This window comes from Pseudopodoces humilis, chromosome 1 (genome assembly GCF_049639895.1).
Source record: "Pseudopodoces humilis isolate 2021_Gansu_Grassland_sample_001 chromosome 1, ASM4963989v1, whole genome shotgun sequence".
NCBI lineage: Eukaryota > Metazoa > Chordata > Aves > Passeriformes > Paridae > Pseudopodoces > Pseudopodoces humilis.
The window spans coordinates 142,127,943-142,146,876 of NC_142200.1; the positions used below are offsets into that span (position 1 = coordinate 142,127,943).

An 18,934-nucleotide genomic window follows, 5' to 3' on the forward strand; every position below is an offset into this window, starting at 1 on the left:
CCAATAGTCAAGCACCTAGCACCTGTTGTTAATAGTTTCATATCTAAAATGGCATTGCCAACTTGCACATACCACAGAGGAGCTGTGGTTCTCCTAAAAGAGCAATAGTAAAAGAAGAAATCAAAATTTTTACTCAGGTTATGTCTGGAATGTGTGAGACTTTGCTGTTGATGAGCACAGGAAGTCAATAGGAATTTGTTTAGTGACAGTTTTAAAGAAATTTTTTTTCACATTTAATGATATTCAAATAAAAACAAACACATTTTTTCATTAAAACATTTTAATGAAGTGGTATCTATTGTTACTGTCTGGTTTGTGAGAAGCTGATGCTTACAACGGAGAGGGAGCTTGTTTCACTAGCTTGAACACACGCCAGAAGTGTTCAAAATGGGAAGAAATGTGCTTGAAAAGTCAGTGGGTTTGAACTTTAAAGGCTTAAGACCTCTTGCCAAGTCTGCCACTTCTTCCCTGTGTAAATATGGGAATGTTATCATTTGAAGTGCTTCAGTCTTGCTCTCCTCACTTAAAAACACAGATATTTTAGCCGACTTCTTCTGTAGAGCAGTTTGAGATATGCTAGTGAAGGGTATAGGTGTTATTTTAAGGACTGTTTTTGAAGCAGGGGCGAGAGGTTGGCTCGGGACACTGGCAGAGAGGTTTGGAGAATTTTGCCTCCTTATTGCTTACTGGAACCATTCCCATGAAAAGGTGTTTCAGCAAGATGTGGCAGTTAAGGATGTTTTTATGTAGTTATTGATTTCAGACCAGCAGACATTGGTGCTAATTTAGCACCCATTTACCAGAGCAGCTGGGATTGAAATGAGTGTGTTATTCCCTTGGCAATTGGTGTCCTGAGGTAAAGGTTGAGCACAGGGATCGAAGAGCACAAACAGGCTCACGTTGCTGTGTCCAGCTGGACACTACAGTCAAAGCTCCTCTTCTTTTTGTGGTTTCCACCCTCCTAAGCCCTCAACCTTTACCAATATACAAGTCCAGTGTTGCAAGTGAGCTAAAGCTAACCCTCTTTTTAGTTTCTGGTGTAATTTAGAATGAATACAAGTATATATGCATGTACTATATTCAGTATTTAGCTCCAGAGTCAGGACTGTATCTCTGCTTTGGTGCCAAACTTCTCCCAAACTCTAAGACTAAAAGTATATGTGTCTTTTTTTTGTTAGAAAACTGTAACAGCAAAATGTTTTTAAATCTTTATATTAAAAAAACACATCTTAACGTGGGGAAGCTTGAGACGTAGTGAAGTGTCACTTCAGTTGAATTTTGGAAATACAGACGTTTGTTTCCAATTTTTTTTTTTTTTGATACTTCAGTGGAAAGCCAGACCAAGAGCCTTTCTTATACTATTTTCTAGTGGATCTGTTGTAGATCTGTTTTGTTTTGGTTTTGTTCCTCAGTACTACTCAGAAATTAGCTAAAACATTTATATTGCAGAAATGATATAGCAGCAGTTCAAGACTTTTGTGCCTTACATGCTCGATTAGAAAAATCCCATTAATGATGGAAAATGCTAATCAGTGATGTGTTTCACCAGCCACTACAAGCCCACGCATTCTATGTAATCTATTGTTTATTAACCTAATGAAGGTCATTGCAACTTTTGAAAGCTTGGGTGCAGCAAATCAAAATGGCTTCAAAACTCTGTGCTTCTGGACTTTGGTGCTGAAATAAGTCAAGTTTGGGTATTTTCTTGCCAGAATTACTCTGGCCTAAATTGGGTTTTTTCTCAGTGGAATGATCGTTCTGTGCTTTTCATTTGTTCATTCTAATTGTCAGGACAGATGAACAGTGGAGTAGTGGCTAAGTTGATGGTGCTGCCATTTGGCAGCTAGACACTGTCTTTATCCACATCTTATTGATTTTTCGTTTCTTTTCTTGGCAGGTGACATCACACAGAAGGGATATGAAAAGAAGAGATCAAAATTAATTGGGGCCTACCTGCCACAGCCTCCCGGTATGTGTATCTGTGCTTGCGATATATGAAGACGTCAAGTGTACTGATAGTTGCCACTGTAGAAATCTGCATCTCTGAAGAAAGACACGTGGCAGAAACTAAGCTATTGTTATGCAGAATAAGATTATTCCATCCATTTTGTGTGTATTTTTATATATATGTCCGCTTTGAGGTGTGTGTACATTTTTTACATACATTGGTGTGGGTTTGGCAGTCATGTCTGGAAAATTACATCAGCCTAGGCTTGTTAGAGAGGCATTGTTTGTTGGAGGGAATGCAAGAATCCAAAGGAAAACGTGATGTCCTGACTCATTAACATCTCAGCCATGGGAAGTTTTCTGAACAGAAGTATGCACAAACCTTGAATCTTTGTAACTTCCTCCATTTCTGGGTTTCCTGGCCAAGTTTCACATTTGAAGATATCCTTAGAGTTCAGCTTGTTCTAAGGTGTGCGGGCAGCTGACCTTTTACACATACCTGGTTTTAGTACTAAGGATGGGCTGTATGCCCTTGCCCATAAGGTGTAAAAATACCTTCAAACTAAATTTAATAATGTATTGCTTCATTGAATTTATTTCATATTTATCTATAAGAACTTTCCTGAGTTCTTTTACTCTTGTGAGGCACTGGATAATGAAGTTCAGTGTGAAATTGTAGGTATTGGTGTAGACCTCTCTTCTGTCTTGGTCTCAGAGCAATGTGTCTGTGCATTTCTGGTCCCACTGACCTTACAGAGGCTTCACTTGGGCTTGGCTGTTCTCTGAGCCTTGTTTTTGTTGCAGGCCTCAGCAACAAAAATTTATCCTTCTTTTACAAAATCCTTCCTTTTTAGTGGAATTGATGGGGTTTTATTTAAACTGCTGATGTATGAAGGCACTGTCTTGTTCTCTCTTCATGAGGTTTATATATCTATTTTCTAGCTCCATAGCAGGATGCTGATTTTGTGCCTTTGGATTTCACTTGGTCTGCTCCAGTGGTGGGAACTCCACAACAGAGATCAGTGTTGCAGACACCTCTGTTTTCTAAAGTGATACAGTCTGGTTTGAGGGTGTCTGTGACATTCCTAAACCATTGGGAGCCATTAGAGAACGAAGCAAATCAAATCAACAGAATTACAATACCAGAGGTGCAGTATATTAAACTTCTGGGTATTTATTGATCCAGCCTAGCTATCAGACATACATTAGTCTTCACAGCTGGTTCTCATGAGACCTGCTTAGATTTGCTGGTTATGGAAAGCCTCACAGTGATCCTCAATGCAGAGGCACAGTTGGTACCAGAATCTCTTTATTTTTTTTAGTTGTTACTCTCCTTTCTTCACACAAACAAAAAGAGCTCTTTCTCCAGAAAGCTTGCAGTCTTCTGGTCAAGCTATATCCATGGCTGAAACTGCTGGGGGTACATATGCATGTGATGGTAAAAGAGAGAACATGGAGAACCCTCACAGATTTACCTGTCAAGGTCTCTACTGTGATACTTAAGTTTTGCAGTGTAAGGAATAGCAGAGGGATCTCTGTAAGTCAGTTCTGTGGTGAGGTCCATTCAATAATTTTAATACAGCTGACTTAGAGCTGTTTTAAAGATGGGACAAAATGGAATAAGCATTTTCTACTCAACCAGTTGCCGGAAAATCTCTCACAAGGAATGTGGAATATGGATAAGTGAAGGTAATAGGATAAAAAAAAAAAAAAAATGAAATATTATCCACTGTTTTCTTGTAAATATATTAAGCTCAGTCATTTAGCTGATGGCTAAATGGATTATTTTATTATAGTGGAAGACATTGCTTCTGCTGTATTAAAGTATTTTCCTCCATAAATGGATATTATTTGTACTTGGGTCTTTTGCTGTCTTTGTACTTTTTGTTTGTTTTGTTGTGTTACCTTTTGGACAAAACTTGAAAAGGTTTGATTTGATATAATCCTTCTAAGACCTTACTCCTCTGAATGGCTTTAAGTCCCTGCTCACTAGGAAGGGGGAGATGAATTCTTTCCAAGAAGAAGTAGGATGACAAAACAGATTCTGCCTTTTGTAAGCCTCTGTTAATATCTCAACAATCACATACATGACCAATTAGCCCTTTTTAAAAAAAATAATTTTATAACCTGTTTTGATGGGGAATGCAAGGATTTATAAGCTTTGATGGACTCGGATCTTGGTGTTATAAGGGATAAGAGGTTTTAGAGGTATTTTAAACCAGTATAGAAATGGACATGACTTTTGCTGGGGTTGGAGGCACTGGGAAAGGGCAGGAATTTGCATTCTTGTGACTGTGTTCAACAAACTAAAGGAAATACAAAAGCATTTCCCCTCTGCTGGGACATCCAGTCCTCCTGCTGCACCTTTGCTAACATTCCTAACGCCCATGTTGGCAGAGTGGAACATCGACCCGCGTTGGCTCCGTGGGTGTCCTGTGGTGTCTGTGCGTGCGTGTGCGTGTGTGCTCTACTGCATGGGGGCAGCAGCTCCACTCGTTGCTGTAACAAATGTAAAAAAACTAAACGTGAATTAATTAGTTTTTTTCAACTTGTTACAGCAGCGAATGGAGCTGCCGCGGTACGGTGTAGACTGCAACACAGTGAAGGAGCTGCCAGAAGAATGCTCCGCACTGCCAACATTGGTGTCTGTGACATCCGGGAAGCGGCCGCTAGAGAGAGAGCAGCCAGCACAGCAGGAAACCGGCCTCTCTTTTATTTTCGTTTTGGTGAGCACGATGAATGTATCTTTTCCAGTCCGTATCTGTATATAACTGTGCCTCATCTGGAAGCCTCTGGTAGACGCCTACCTCAGTAGGATGGACATGGGGCTGCCAGTTGCAAGGCAGGACAACCAAAGGATGACATCTGGAAGGCCGTTGCTGACTTTGTCTGCCTAAGAGTGAAGTGATGGGAAGGGAGAAGGAATAGCTCTTCTTAGTAACATTTGAACATATTAACACTTCTCTAGCTTCCATACCATGGATACTTTGGAGGAGGTTGGATACAATAAACTGGTGAAATGCAGGAATGCATGTGTTTCTAATTCCCTTTTTGGCACTGCCTTTTTACAGAGCTCTAAACAGGCCCAAGCTCACCAGATTCCAGAGGAAGCTGTAAAAGTCTAAGCACGCCTAGTTCTATGCTATTTTCACATAGAGATCTTTGCCTGAGCTCTGCTCACATCCAGGCCATTCAGAAGCAGACTGACTTCCAGGAACAGGCATTGGACTGGTAGAGCAGGCTGAAGGAAGAGCATTCCACAGGGTTACATCTCTGCAAGGCAAGGCATGACTCCAGCCATGCCTGGAGAACTGTGGCCTTCCCAGATACCCATCCCTCTGGCAGGACCTGTGGCTGGTGGCAGGCATTCTGTTTTATCCCTGCATTTGTAGCAAGGCTGAAGAGGATCCACAGCCTCTCAAGACACCAGATTTTCTCTTGCCAACCATCTGGGTACATGGAGGACATCATACTCTAGCCCGCGTGCTTGTCTGCACTTGCACAGGCTGTCCAGACATGTTGTAAGAGATGGCTGGAGGGAAGATAAGATTTGCAGTTCTATCAGAACAAGACATACCTGTAAAAAGATTATCTATTTCAGAAACCCTTCTCCACTCATTTTCAAATCAATTTGCTATAAGTCTATGAAGGAGACCTATATTAGATTCTGACTGTTTGTATTTCTTCTCTTACACAGGGCTGCTCTAGGTCAGGTCCCCTCAGTCTGACATGGTTAACTTCCTCTGCCTGAGATTTTTGCAAAATGGGAAGGATTTAATGTAAATTACAATTTCAGATTTAACACTATTAGTGATATTAAACCATGTGATAAATGTAACCACTAAAAGGGCTGTAGACATATGAAAAGACATACATTGTCTTTTTGTCATGCTTATTGGGATGCTGTCATTTTAGAAAGGGAGAGCTGTTACTTTTCAGGAGTGGGATTAATGAAAGGTAAAGACTGGCAACCAAGTGGTTGATACTCCTCCAGGTGATGTAGGAGTTGGCTCTTTGGCTCCCTGTTTCTGACAGGACAATCCCACAGAGTGTATTGTCACGTGCTGTACAGAAATGTGCAGTGACACACAGGGGATGTGCCAGATCCACTGCACATCTGCAGACTGACTCTGCAGTGCATGCACAGCGGGTCTGACACATCCAGATGCTGCACAGGCTGCACATATGCAGAGGACATTTGTACTGCTCCAGCCAGGCTGTCGAACATCCAGAAATCCGGAACGGATATGCTGCATTTGGCAGTGTTAATGGGAGAAGGGATGGGGGGAGCTCCCTTTTTCTTTCCCATTAAATCCCCAGCTGCTTTAAGTCAGGGAGACAAAAGTATAGCTTTGTTTTCTCAAGATGCTTTTGTCAGGATGTGAGTTTGTAGCTGGAGATGTTCTGTGTGCAGAACAGTTTTTCTTTTCTTAGCGTGCCCATGTGTCAGGTATCTAAAAATAATAGTGAATCCAGACCTTGATATCTGTACATATATCCCAGTCCCTCTTGTGTGGTGACCTTTCCCTTACTGCCTCTCTAGAGGAGCCATGACAGCCAAGAGCTGAAGTAACCACTTAAACTGGGATTTATTTCAGAAAAACATTCTGAATTTAATCTTGATTTGATCATTGTTCTTGATCATTGATCTTATTAAGATAATGTGGACAACTGCATGCACACTATAAAGAAACCCTCCTTAGAAGAAAAAAACCCTAAATTACCTGTATTCCCCATAAGCTGTGGTTTTACCCAACTTGCTTCCAGTGTTTTGACAGGAAATTTGATTATTCCTTCACAGAACAGAGACAATGTTGGTATCAATTAAGCATTGCTTCTAACAGCTTACACATGAGTGGTTCATTCTCTCTTAATCAAGTGCTGTGTCTCCACTAGATTGCTTTCTGTAATTTCCCATCATTGGTACCACCAGTGTAGCTCTATTTGTAGTGTAACCATGTGGACCAGTCATCAGTGCTTTATTTATTATGGTTAATAAATCTGTGAGATGTGGTGCTTAAAAGGCACCTGCTGCTCCTTTCACATGCCTAGAGACAGATCCCTGCACCTCCTGCTGCTGGAGCCCCAACAGCACCAGCTTGGGAACATTTCAAGCTATGCAGGGCAGAAAAGATAATACATTTGTGCAGAAGATCCCTTTGCCTCATGAAAAAGCAATTTTCTGTAGAATTACAGGAACCAATTTCCATAGCCTCTCTTATTAGCATGACATATATATATCTGTTCTCTGTGCATATATTTGCATACTTTCTATGTGTATGTGTGCATGCCTTTGCTTTCAGCTATTTCTGCTGCTAAGTCTTAAGGCACTCCAAGTAAACTGAGCGATTACAATTTAATTTTTCTTTTCCACAGACATTATTTGTCAATACAAATACAATCCAACATTATTTGGATTGCAAGGAAATATTTAAACAACATTTGATTCTGAAAAAGTACTCATGTATTCGTTTTATTAATACTAACAAGTATTCCTATCACATCTGCCTTCCTAATTCTCGAAGATCTTACAAGGGATAACCATGATGGGACATTTCAAAGAGTGTATGTGTTGAGAACAAGGATCTCACTGAAAGGCACGTGCATTGCACAACATGTGGGCACATCCCTGAAGCAGTGAGACAGATGTTTCACAGATGAGAAACTATAGCACACATACAAATGCCAAGTAAGCCTTGGTCTTAAAAGAGAGTTTGGTTTTGAATTGGTGGATGCCTGCAGAGCTTAGTTTGGATAAAAAGGAAGGTACCGAAAGCCTCTGAGAAGAACCCCTTGAGGCCATCAGTTAAACACGATGGCTTCTATTTAGGTTTTGTCACCATGACTAAGAGTCCAGTAACCATTTTATAATTCTTTGGTTTTTGGTGGCATCTCTGTTTTCTATCCTGTACCAAAAGCTCATACTATTAAGCTTTGTTCAAACACAGAGCAAAAAATACCTTCCTTCACTTTTCACTAATGAGTACATGATGAAATCAGTTTCTAATGCAGGTAGTGGTTTCAGCACTTGGTATGATGTTTTCTGGGGGGAGGATATTTTTGATAAACATCAGAGTTGATGTATTTTTCAAAGAATTTGAGGATTTCTGAGGAAATACCCATTGATGTTCCTGGAGGCTATCTGCAGAACATAAGAGCATAGGAGGAAACACGAAAGTGTTGGTCTAAAATCTGACAAATGGGTGAGGAAAGATGTCTCAATCAGAGGTGAACGATAGTAGAAAAGAAAAGCATCATTGAGGGGCTTAAAGCTTAACCCAGTGCAGGAGCAGAGGAGATGGAACCTGTGAAGGTGTTTGAAGAGCTGGGTGCCACTGTCAAGATGAGAAACTGCTGGAATTCAAACTGCTGCCTGAATTTGTCTGCAGTGTGATTTGACCAGCCCATTGGTGAATATGTTTGCTTTGTGAATAGGTAGTCTTTTACATATTCTCCAAAGAGAATCTTCAAATGGGACACTGAAGCTGTCTAAAGGAAAATGGAAATCAAACATTACATGTGCACTGGAGCTGTAATGTGATGTCCACCATCACTGGGATAAAGAAGAGAGAAAAAGAAGTCCAAGATATCCATGCTAAGCTTGAATTGAAAGCTCAGCCTTTCAAGGAAATGCTGGAAGGCAAAATTGAGATTGTAATAAGGAAAGAAAATTTGAAGTTTGTGCACTGTTTTAAGTCAGGCCAAGAGTAAGTTCACCTGTGAAGGAAAATTTTTAATTAAACAAATCTAATCAGAAATTACATTTTTCCAGATTTATCTAGCAGAACATGGCTCCACTTTTCTGGATGTCTTTGGTTAGAAGTATTGAATTTTAAATCTCCCTTGGCTTATCCAGTGAATTAATTGCTTAGTTGTACATTTGATGGCAAGAGTGAAATACCACGCTAAGTAACAAGTTCCTTGGGCATAGTGTGACATTTAGCATGTTTACAAAATGCACTGTGTGTTCACACCTGACTGCTTTTAAAGCTGAGCCATCAGCCATTGAATAGAAGCTCAGGAAATACTGTGAAGGTAAATACTGTTTCTTAGAACTGCACTGCAAGCACTGTGTGCCTTCCTTCCCACTGGCCCTGGAGTTGTTTGGTTTATCCTACAGCTCTGTCTTCTGGGGGCACGCACTCTAAGTTAGTTTTCGAACAATAAATGTAGCCTCTGTCTAAGAATGCCTTCTATTTCTTGTCAGTTAGACATTTCAGCTTTTAAATATTTTTAGATTAAAATATTTGGCACAGAATTAGGAATAAGAGATACATCAAAGCAGCTTGTCAGCTGTCATTAAGGAAATAATTGTCCTCTGTTGGAGAGGGCAGTGCAGCTATTGCCATATTATCAGCACATAGTGTTGCAATTTAGCTACAAAAAAAAGTAGTAAAGAAAGGAGGAACAAGGAGGTGAAGGGGGAAAAAAAATTTAAAAAGAGGTGAAACCTGCTTCCAGCTGACAGTTTTGTACCTTCCATGCACTTAAAGCTATCCAGCTTGCAGTGGTATTGCTTAAACAGCTTTACTGAGGCTCTTGCATTTTTAGCTAAATGCAGTCAAGACAGGATCCAGCTTGCAGATTAGGATTTGTGGATTGATATATCTGCATTAAATTGTCTGCCTATAGACCTTACATTTATGCTTCCATTCTTATGTGAAGAGATATAGTTAATTCAGTTGATGAAACCCAAAGAGCCTTTCAGTTTATTCCAAAGCAGATATCTCCTTCTGACCACTTGCACAGCTCTCCAGGCTTCACTGGACTTACGGAGCTGCCTGAAGTTGGGTGTCTGATGCTATTCAGCACTGCCTAGAGTACTGGAGACATCTGCACAGAGTGAGCACACATAAAACAGGACTTTAAGGGGACAATGCCATTCTGGTCAAGCTCGGTGTTGCAGTCTGCACCATCTGCAAAGAAATTTATTTAGAATCCTGAGTTCTGGTCTAGATCTCTATTTTTCATAATGGGAGCTTAGCTTAAGCACCTTCTTGTAGACACCTAAATATAGGTGTCTTAGGAGCTTTTGCTTGTATTAGAAACAAGTCTGTTTGCTCCAGTGCACCTGCTGATGCCTGTGTGTGTTGTGATGACCATGAAGCACGGATTTCTAAGCCTCTCAAATAAAATAATTGTGTTCCAGACATATATATTTAACTGAAGTTCTTCATGGCTTGCAAAGAGTCAACCTTTGTGCTAATCATGCTTACCTGGTGAAGTCCTGCTTCAGCTGTGAGACTGGGGTAGACCACGGCATTATTAAGAGTTATGCCACTTTGATAGTGAATGTGTCTGTGCACAGGGCATTGGCATGACACTGTCCTTTCTCTTAGGAAAGCCATTCATTGCTTTGCCACCTCCTTAAATTTAGGAATCGATCCAAGTATGGATTCTCAAGGCATTACGCCGCCAATTCACAAACGTGTCTGGGCAAAGCTGCACTTGAACAGGCATTAGCACTTAACTCATGGACCCTTGTGCTGGCTGTGAAAACTATCAATTTTTTGGGTTTAGTTATGTTCAGAAGGAGAAGTGAAAAAATATATATTCTTGTTACTGCACTTTACTGCTGTAGCCTTCATGGAGGTGAACAATTCGGCTGTTAACACTGCTTTGTTATTTGTGGCAACACTTCACTGATTTCATGGTACTCATTATTCTGCATGGCTTTTACTCCTACCCATCACTCAGGAATGGCAGTGTGTAGGTTCTTGCTATTGTGTCCTTTGTCTCACACCATTGCTGGTGCTGTGGGAGCCAGGGTGCACAGGAAGCCGAGATGTGAGTCCAAGCAATCCAGCTAATTCCTGCTCCAGCCCCTTCAGTAGAGAACTGTCATCCAGTTCCTTGCTGTCTCTCCAAAGTGGGGCGGTGCTTTCTGTTTTTCAACCCTAGAGGAACATAATACAAAGAGATCCCCACAGTTGGCTGATGCAGAGCTTCTCCTTGTATTTTAGCAAACAATTAACTTCCTCATCTTAATTGGTGTTATCAGTGACCTAAGTTCACCTGTCCTGCTCCACACTTGGGTGGAAGTTTATTCACTGTTTTTATATATCTGGACAAGTGGGAAGTAAGCTATCAAATGTTCCCCCCAGATCTCATAAAACATTTTGATGTTCTCATTTAATTTTCTATAGCCTGCTGGTGCAGGATGATGAGTTGGGGCTCCCTCTTTCTGATTGTATGAAGAAACTTCATGTTGCCAATTGGGTCAGAACTGACTTACTTAAAAGAACAAAGACGTATAAAAAGTAGAAGGAAATGAAACTTGCTAAAGTGTCTCAGTTTTAAGATTAGATGAGACAATGTATCTGTAGTGAAAACACAATCTCCATAGTGAACTGGAGGAGGGAAGAGCCCTTGGCAGTGTCAGGGAGTGCTGTGGGCAGTAGCACTGCCTGGCCAGTTGGATGTTCTGCTGTCTTCTGCCATGGCAAGGTCAGTGTTTGACGTTATCTTATGTGCACTGTTTATTTTACACCTGAAAAAAGATGTTTGTGGACTGCCCACAGCTGCAGAAAAGGGACTGAGATATTTGAGGAGTCTCACAGTCACTAAGCCAGGAGAAAGAAGCTATAGGCTTTAATGTATTTTGCCCAATGGCTTTCAGGTCTACCTGGAAGATCTCCCTCCTACAGCAGTTGTGCACCTCTGAAACTGATGTTTTTCCTCACAATTTAATTTCCCCTGGATGTTTCTAAAGCCTATTGCATGTGGTTTTGTTGTTTGGAAGATGCAGATCATCCTCTTTTCCTGTATCATCATGATGGTATACTGCAGTGACAACATCTCAATTATTTTTGTTTGTTTTTCTCCACATGCCATTGCTCTGCACAAGTCACTTGCCATGGGAAATGTAGCACTGCTTTTTTAGCAAAACTTCTGTCACATAGCATCAGTGTTAGGTGTAGAATTTTTGGGTGTGACTTTTTAGGATTTTTGTGAATATATGTGATTTCCAGAAATTATTTCATTCCTGACGATGTAGATAAGGACTGAGATGAATAATGGTGCTTAGCATCTCATAGAGACTGAAACATAATTTTTGGAAAACTTTCAGTCAAAATTAGTTTTATTATTAACTGTTAATAACTATGTATTGCTCATTTTCAGGGTGACCAAATAAAGAAGGAAAAATTCTGAATATAAAAGGGAGGAGAAAGTATTTATTTTGATATATAAAAGTGAAGAGAAAGTACTCCTTTTGATATTTCAATGATTTAGAAGTCAGGCTCACCTGACTGAAAGAACATTAAGGGAAGTGAGAGCAAGTGAAATTATGCAGTACTATAGTGTGGAGACAGAGGAGTTAAATGAAGACATTTTATTTGATTTAAGAGAGTGAATTATTAATCACTATCTGAGTAGAGGAAAATTTATGGATTTTTTCTGTCTTTTAGGCGCCTATGAGATTTTATGCCAAGCATGTTCTTTAGCCAACCAGCCATTCCTCCACAAAATCAAAGCAGACTTGACATTGCTGATAATCCAAAGATTTAAGAGAGAAGCTGGATTTCGAGTGCAGTTTATTTTCACAAAGAAATAATCATACAATGCCAGCTTTTTTCAAAAGATGCTTTTTAAAGACTTGATTGAAACCCAACTGAGACTGACTGAAGTAATCACAGGATTTTCAGTTGGTCTGTAGTCAACATAAAAATTCTTGTTTCCACAAATCTAAACTCAGCCCTCTCCAATAAGCTTGCATTGAACAGTTCAGAAGTAGTAGTGGAGAGTTTTTACATTATATTTTAATTGAAAAACACGAGCATATTTCCAAGCATTGTTTTCTTGAATCCAATTTCAAGTTATTAGTCCTACATTTGAGCTCTAAGGTCAAGGGACCAGTTTTATTTCTGTTTATTTTTTAGTTACACATAGCGTGTAGCTACTTCTTAAAGGCAAAAAAAACAAATAAAAAATCCAAAGAAATAATCAATTTAATTTTGTCAGGCACTCCTGGTTCTTCACCTCTGTGCATCACACACCCAAGGCTCTGTGTTTTGTTAGCTCTAATCTGAATTCATCAGCTGGGCTTGTTTGCTCACGTTCTTCTCTGGAAGAGAGGAGGGCACCACATCATGCCAGTATTACAGATGCAGGTTTGCTTTCTTTTCCTTTTTTAAGTTTGAACTTTCCTGCTTAAGTCATTGCCTTCACTCTTCTCTGGAAGTTGTCAAAGAACATCAATTTCTAGAAATGTTTATATATCATGCTGCTGTTATATTACTACTGTGGTTTAGGAAGCTTTTGAGAAAATACTATTAAAAAAAATTCAGTATGAGAAAGGGATTAATAAAAGGTTTGAATCTTAAAACACTGGGTGTTTAGGCTCAGCATACTCAAATGTTGCAGGTTTAAAAGGCTATTTTTTGTTGTTTGCTGGAACAGGTTACTATTTTCAGCCTGGTTTGGTGCAGTTACTGTTTACTTTCTGACCATTAGTAGCTAAAAATGACTGTAGATATTACTATGGTTCCCTTCCCACAAGAACTGGTTTCCACAGGTTACTATTGTGTTGTCACCAGCTGACACCATCCATCCAGATGAGGCTTTAGATGATGCACACTAAGATTTCCTAGGAACCAATTTGCAGGAAGGTTTCAATATCCATTGCAATGGTGTCTGCCTTTATTAGCTCATTAAAATATTTCCTAAATACTACGTTATGAAAAGTCATCTGTTGTGGAAATAAAAAATGCCAAGCTTACTCTCTGTTTGCTCTTTCTATGTTGTCCATGACCCTGGAAAAAAGGTTTTTTAGAGAGAACCAGGAAAATAACGACATCAGAAAAACTGACCAGAGGCAAGTAGCGCGTAACCAATTGACACGACGTGCTTTAGGCACTGAATGTTCATTTTCTACTCCTAGTGTATGTTGAACTCCTCCTCACTATAAATCTTCAATCAGAATGATTGAATTGAAAAAAAAAAAATTCAATCAGAATGAGCCATTTGTTGTTTTTTTTTTTTCATTAATGCAGGGGTGGACCAGGCGTTACCACAAGAGCGTCGAACTCCTGTCACTCCATCCTCTTCCTCTCGGTATCACCGTCGCAGGTCCTCAGGGTCACGGGATGAGCGCTACAGATCAGGTGAGTGGGACTGAGGACCCCAGAACTGGAGTGAAAATTTGAAATGTCTTGTTCTCTTCCTCGCTTTTTTAAAAATAAGTTTGTTGTAAACTCATGTAACTATACATGGGGAACATTCACTGTGTGAATAGACACTGTCCAAGTGGGCAGGGGCGGAGTTGCAAAGCCAAGATACATCTGGAACTGGATCTGTCAGTGAGCATGAAGGGCTGCAAAAAGGCCTTCTACAAGCACAGCAGTAAAAAAAGGAAGAGTAGGGAAAACATGGTCCCACTGCTGACTGGGGCAGGAGACCGGGTGACAAAGGGCATAGAAAAGGCCAAAATAATCCAAGATAATGTATCCTTTGCCTTGGTCTGTGCTGGTGATATTTGAGTTCTGGAAACCAAGGCATCTGAGACCATCTTGAGCAATGACAACGTCTGTGAAGGAGAATCAGGACAGGGAATATTTGAACAAACTGAAGGAATAGAAGTCTGTGGGACATGATGGAAATGCATCACTGCCCAATGTGAGTACATTTTCGACTCCTCAAAAAGTTGTGTCAGGGGAGGTTTCTGCAGACTGAGAGAAAGCAAGATTCATTGCTGTCTTCAGGAACAGCAAGAAATAGGATCTGGGAAACTACAGGCCAGCCAGACTCTTCTCAATCTCTTGAGCAGGTGGTAGCGTGAATAATGCTGGAAGCTCTTTTTAAATATATGAAGGACAAGGCCATGATTTGGAGTAGACAGCAAGGATTTACAAAGTTCTTTTAGTAGGTTGGTCAATTCATGCTTGATCAGCCTAATGACCTCCTAGAATGAAATGACTTCCCTGGAGGTTGAAGGAAGAGCAGTGGAAGTTGGATGTATGACTTTAGTGAGGCTTTTGACAGTGTCTCTCATAACATCCTCCTTGACAAATTTTTGGTGAAATTTGGATTAGATAAGTGGACAGCAAGGTGGTCTGAAAATTGGCTGGAATTGAGTTCAGATAGTTGTGGTCAGTGTCACAAAGTCCAGCTGGACACAGTCTCTGATGGGTACTGTAGGGAGTGAATACTGGCTCCAGTAGCCCTTAATAGCTTCATTAGTGACTTTGCAGGTGAGACAGTGCCCTCTTCATACACTGGCAGATGATACCAAATTGGAAGGAGTGGTTGATATAATGCACATGTGTAATGCCATTCAGAGGGATCTGGGCAGCTCTGAAACTTCTTTACTCTTACCTTTGAAGGTGTAACTGCATGTACTACACCCTAACAGAGGATGAAGGGTAGGTGTGCTCAGCTGTTGTTAGAGCTGCTTCAGGGGCTGCTGCTGTATGAGCATCCTCCTCAGACAGCAGCCTGAGGCCACAGGCTGGTTCATCTGGTGCTGCCTCTCTTGCAGCTGCAGAATTAGGGAGCCATAGACAGCAGCACCCACCAACCTTTGTGGCAGAGAGACCCTGGTGAGCTGAGAGTCAGAAGTCAGGGCGTGATGGTTATGGAGGGTCTTGAGGAGAGTAAATTTGACAGTGGAAGCTCTGGATTGTTTTTGAGAGATGCCTCTTGCTGGATGCACACTCATTCAAATATCAAAAATTTGATTTAAACATAAGAATAACCTTTTTTTTCCTCTAAGAGAGGTTGAGCACTGGCACAGGTTGCCAAGGGAAGTTGTGGTGTCCCCATTCCTGGAGCCTTTCAAAACCCCACTAGATGTGGCCCCAAGCAGTGTGCTGTAGCTGACCCTGCCTAGAGCAGGGAGTTGGACTGGATGGTCTCCAGAGGTTCCTGCTGACCTACTCCAGTCTGTGGTTCAGTGGCACAGCTGAATTTTACTGTACTGATTCTAGTAATGCTATAAGAAAAATATTGAATTTGCAGTATAGCAAGTTGGGAACATCATTATGCCCTAAATAGAAGCACTGATTAAAGGAAGATAAAATTAATTTCAGAGCTGAACAGAAAGGTAATAACTAATTTCCAAGTGAATGGGATCCAACTTTCTTTGTGATACTGCTCCAGATATAACACAAAGTGAAGGAAGTGATTGGTTTAAATGTGGTTTATAGTGCCTTGTCAGAACAAGAAAGACATTGAGGTGCTGGAGCATGTCCAGAAAAGGGCAGTGAAACTGGCAAAGGGTCTGGAGCAAAGGGTCTTGTGAGGAGCAGCTGAGGGAGCTGGAGGTATTTACCCTGGAGAAAGGGAGACCTTATCACTCTGTACTACTCCCTGAGAGGAAACTGGAGACAGGTGGGGTTCAGCCTCTCTTCACAAGAAACAAGAGATAGGACAAGAGAAAATGTGCCAGAGGGGATTTAGATTGAATATTAGGAAAGAATTCTTCACTAAAGGAGTTGTCAACCATAGGAACAGGCTGCCCAAGGAAGAGGTGGAATGACCATCCCTGAAAGTGTTCAAAAGGCATGTGGATGTGGCTCTTGGGGGTGTGCTTGAGTACTGAACATGGTGGTGCTGGGTTAATGGTTGGTCTCGATAATGTTATCTTTCTCAACCTTAACAATTCTGTGACTCTATAAAAGAAAGATGGGCTGTGAAACTCTACTCTTTGAAGGTGTAACTGCATATACTACACCTTAACAGGATGAAGGGTAGGTGTGTTCAGCTGTTGTTAGAGCTGCTTCAGGGGCTGCTGCTATATGAGCATCCTCCTCAGACAGCAGCCTGAGGCCACAGGCTGGTTCATCTGGTGCTGCCTCTCTTGCAGCTGCAGAATTAGGGAGCCATAGACAGCAGCACCCACGAACCTTTGTGGCAGAGAGACCCTGGTGAGCTGAGAGTCAGAAGTCAGGGCGTGATGGTTATGGAGGGTCTTGAGGAGAGTAAATTTGACAGTGGAAGCTCTGGATTGTTTTTGAGAGATGCCTCTTGCTGGATGCAGTCAGGGTCATTGTGCTGACACAACTGGAAAATTGTGGAGAACTCCTTATTAAACCTTTTGTAACATATCTCTGGCTCATTCCATTAGTCAAAGAGCTTGCCAGTCCCATTTAAAGGAAAATTAAATGATAAATGTGGTTGAGAAAGTTCATGTGTGTCCAGACCATTCTGATAAATTTTTAAAGCTCCCTCCTCCCCTCAGAAATCCTGGATTCATACTGTAGATGTTGCAAATTTTTTGTTGAATAATGGTTGTGGTATCTGCATAATAATTCCTTGATATATAAACTCCTAGAAGCTTCTCCAACATTACACTATAAATGGTCTGATTTCCACCCAATGTTTTTAAATAGGTAAAAAAATACTATTCCTGAACTTGCATAATTTGTGGGCATTCAACACATGGTCCTCAAGTCTCCAATCTGTGACTCGCCAGAGCAGTTCTGTTAAAAACATGTGCATTTGACTGTGAGTCGAAAGTCACCTGCTTGAGCTGTGTTGGCCATTTGTAAACGAAGATGTTGAGTCAGTTTGGGGACTGGCAAAAGGAGACATCCTGCATATCTTCATAGTGTGCCTCTTCTGAGACCCCAACAGTGCTCTGAGTTAGTGTTGCTGCCTCTTGGTTTCAGTTGCTGTCTGCTGCCTTAAGAGGAAAGCATTTGTTCAGTGAAATGGTACATGAGGTGCTGTCTTTGGGATGGGGAGAGTTGTAATTGTAAATATATATAAATAATAAAGACACAAGCTTCACTGCTGAGAAGAAAAGCAAGGAATTCAGTATAAAGGGCTGTTATTAGTGCAAGAGTCTCACTTTAGAAGAGTCAGGACTATACTATAAATTCAGATCTTGCAGCTCTGAAAACGTTCTCAGTGTTAAAACTGAAAAGCTTGACAGTGTTTTGGGGACTTCTGGCAAAGCTCTGAATTCCTAGCTTGGTTGCTGTATAGCACGATTCCTCAGCAAGGCACTGTGCTCTCCAGCAAACTGGTTTGAGCATCTCCTGCATCTTCACTCACTCAAAATAAAACCAAATGTTGCAAATGTCAGTGAAAGTAGATGTAAGTATACATTTCAATTTTTAGAAATTATAAGATCATCTTCAAATTTACTTTCAGAGGAGCTTTCCTAAGGTACAGCACAATGTTCCACCCTGAAAAAAAACCAAACCAACCCTGAACTATGTCCTCTCCTTCTATATATTGCCCCTGTGAGATCAGAAGACTGTTTCTTTCTTGGTCTCTTAGTTACTCAATTATTAGTGTAGATTGCGAACTTGCAAGTCAGATTTCATTCTGGTTATCAGGTTTTCAGATCCAGATTTGCTTCAGGTAGAAGTCTTTCTTTGGCTTGTTGTTTTGCTGTGCTTAATACTTCAGCATCTCTGCTCTCATCACATTGTGATTGTTAGATCCTAGCTGTTACCTAGTGTTTGTTATCATATTTGGCACATCTACTTGGAAAAAGCCCCAAACAAAATGAATACACACTCTTTAACCAATAAGGAATTCACATCTAGGAAAACATTTCCCTTCCTTAGTGTTTTTGCAGTTTATTTCAATTAACATCTGCAAATAAATTTCCCATTCCAACTCTGATCAAAGTCCTTTTCTGTCTCTTCTTGGTAAGGTTTTCCTAATTGGAAGTCTAAGATTCTGAAAGTCATCCAGTTCTCCTTCCATGCCTTCACTTTTTATGTGGATTTAGATGTCAGCAAAGATTGTTTAATGAACTCTCTTTGGAGACTCAAAATCATTGCTGCCACTAATATCACCTTGAACTTATTCTCTTGTATTACACAAAATGTCAAACTGTGACATTTTTAATCCCTACTTGTTTTCTTACTTCTATTATTATTATTATTATTATTATTATTATTATTATTTAATTAAAGTTGTAACTAAATTTTTCAGCACTATAATTTTGAAAACCTGCTTTCTATGATTTTATATTCTAAATAAAATTGACACTTGAGTTTGTGGACATTATTTTTTTTCCCTAAATGTACTT

At 40.4% G+C, this 18,934-nt stretch overlaps 1 protein-coding gene across 6 annotated transcripts in view; it reads left to right on the top strand.

Moving 5' to 3' along the window:
* DIP2C (DIP2 acetate--CoA ligase C (putative)) overlaps positions 1-18,934 on the top strand; it is a 308,220-nt gene that overhangs the window by 162,550 nt on the left and 126,736 nt on the right. For 3 of the 6 annotated variants that reach the window (XM_014257423.2, XM_005528520.3, XM_088053095.1), the window contains exons 2-4: positions 1,898-1,969; positions 4,506-4,673; positions 13,941-14,051. In XM_014257423.2, the coding sequence (XP_014112898.1) occupies positions 1,898-1,969; positions 4,506-4,673; positions 13,941-14,051 (351 nt within the window). The remainder of the gene's footprint in view (positions 1-1,897; positions 1,970-4,505; positions 4,674-13,940; positions 14,052-18,934) is intronic. The other 3 variants (XM_014257424.2, XM_005528521.3, XM_088053085.1) reach the window with 2 other exon arrangements.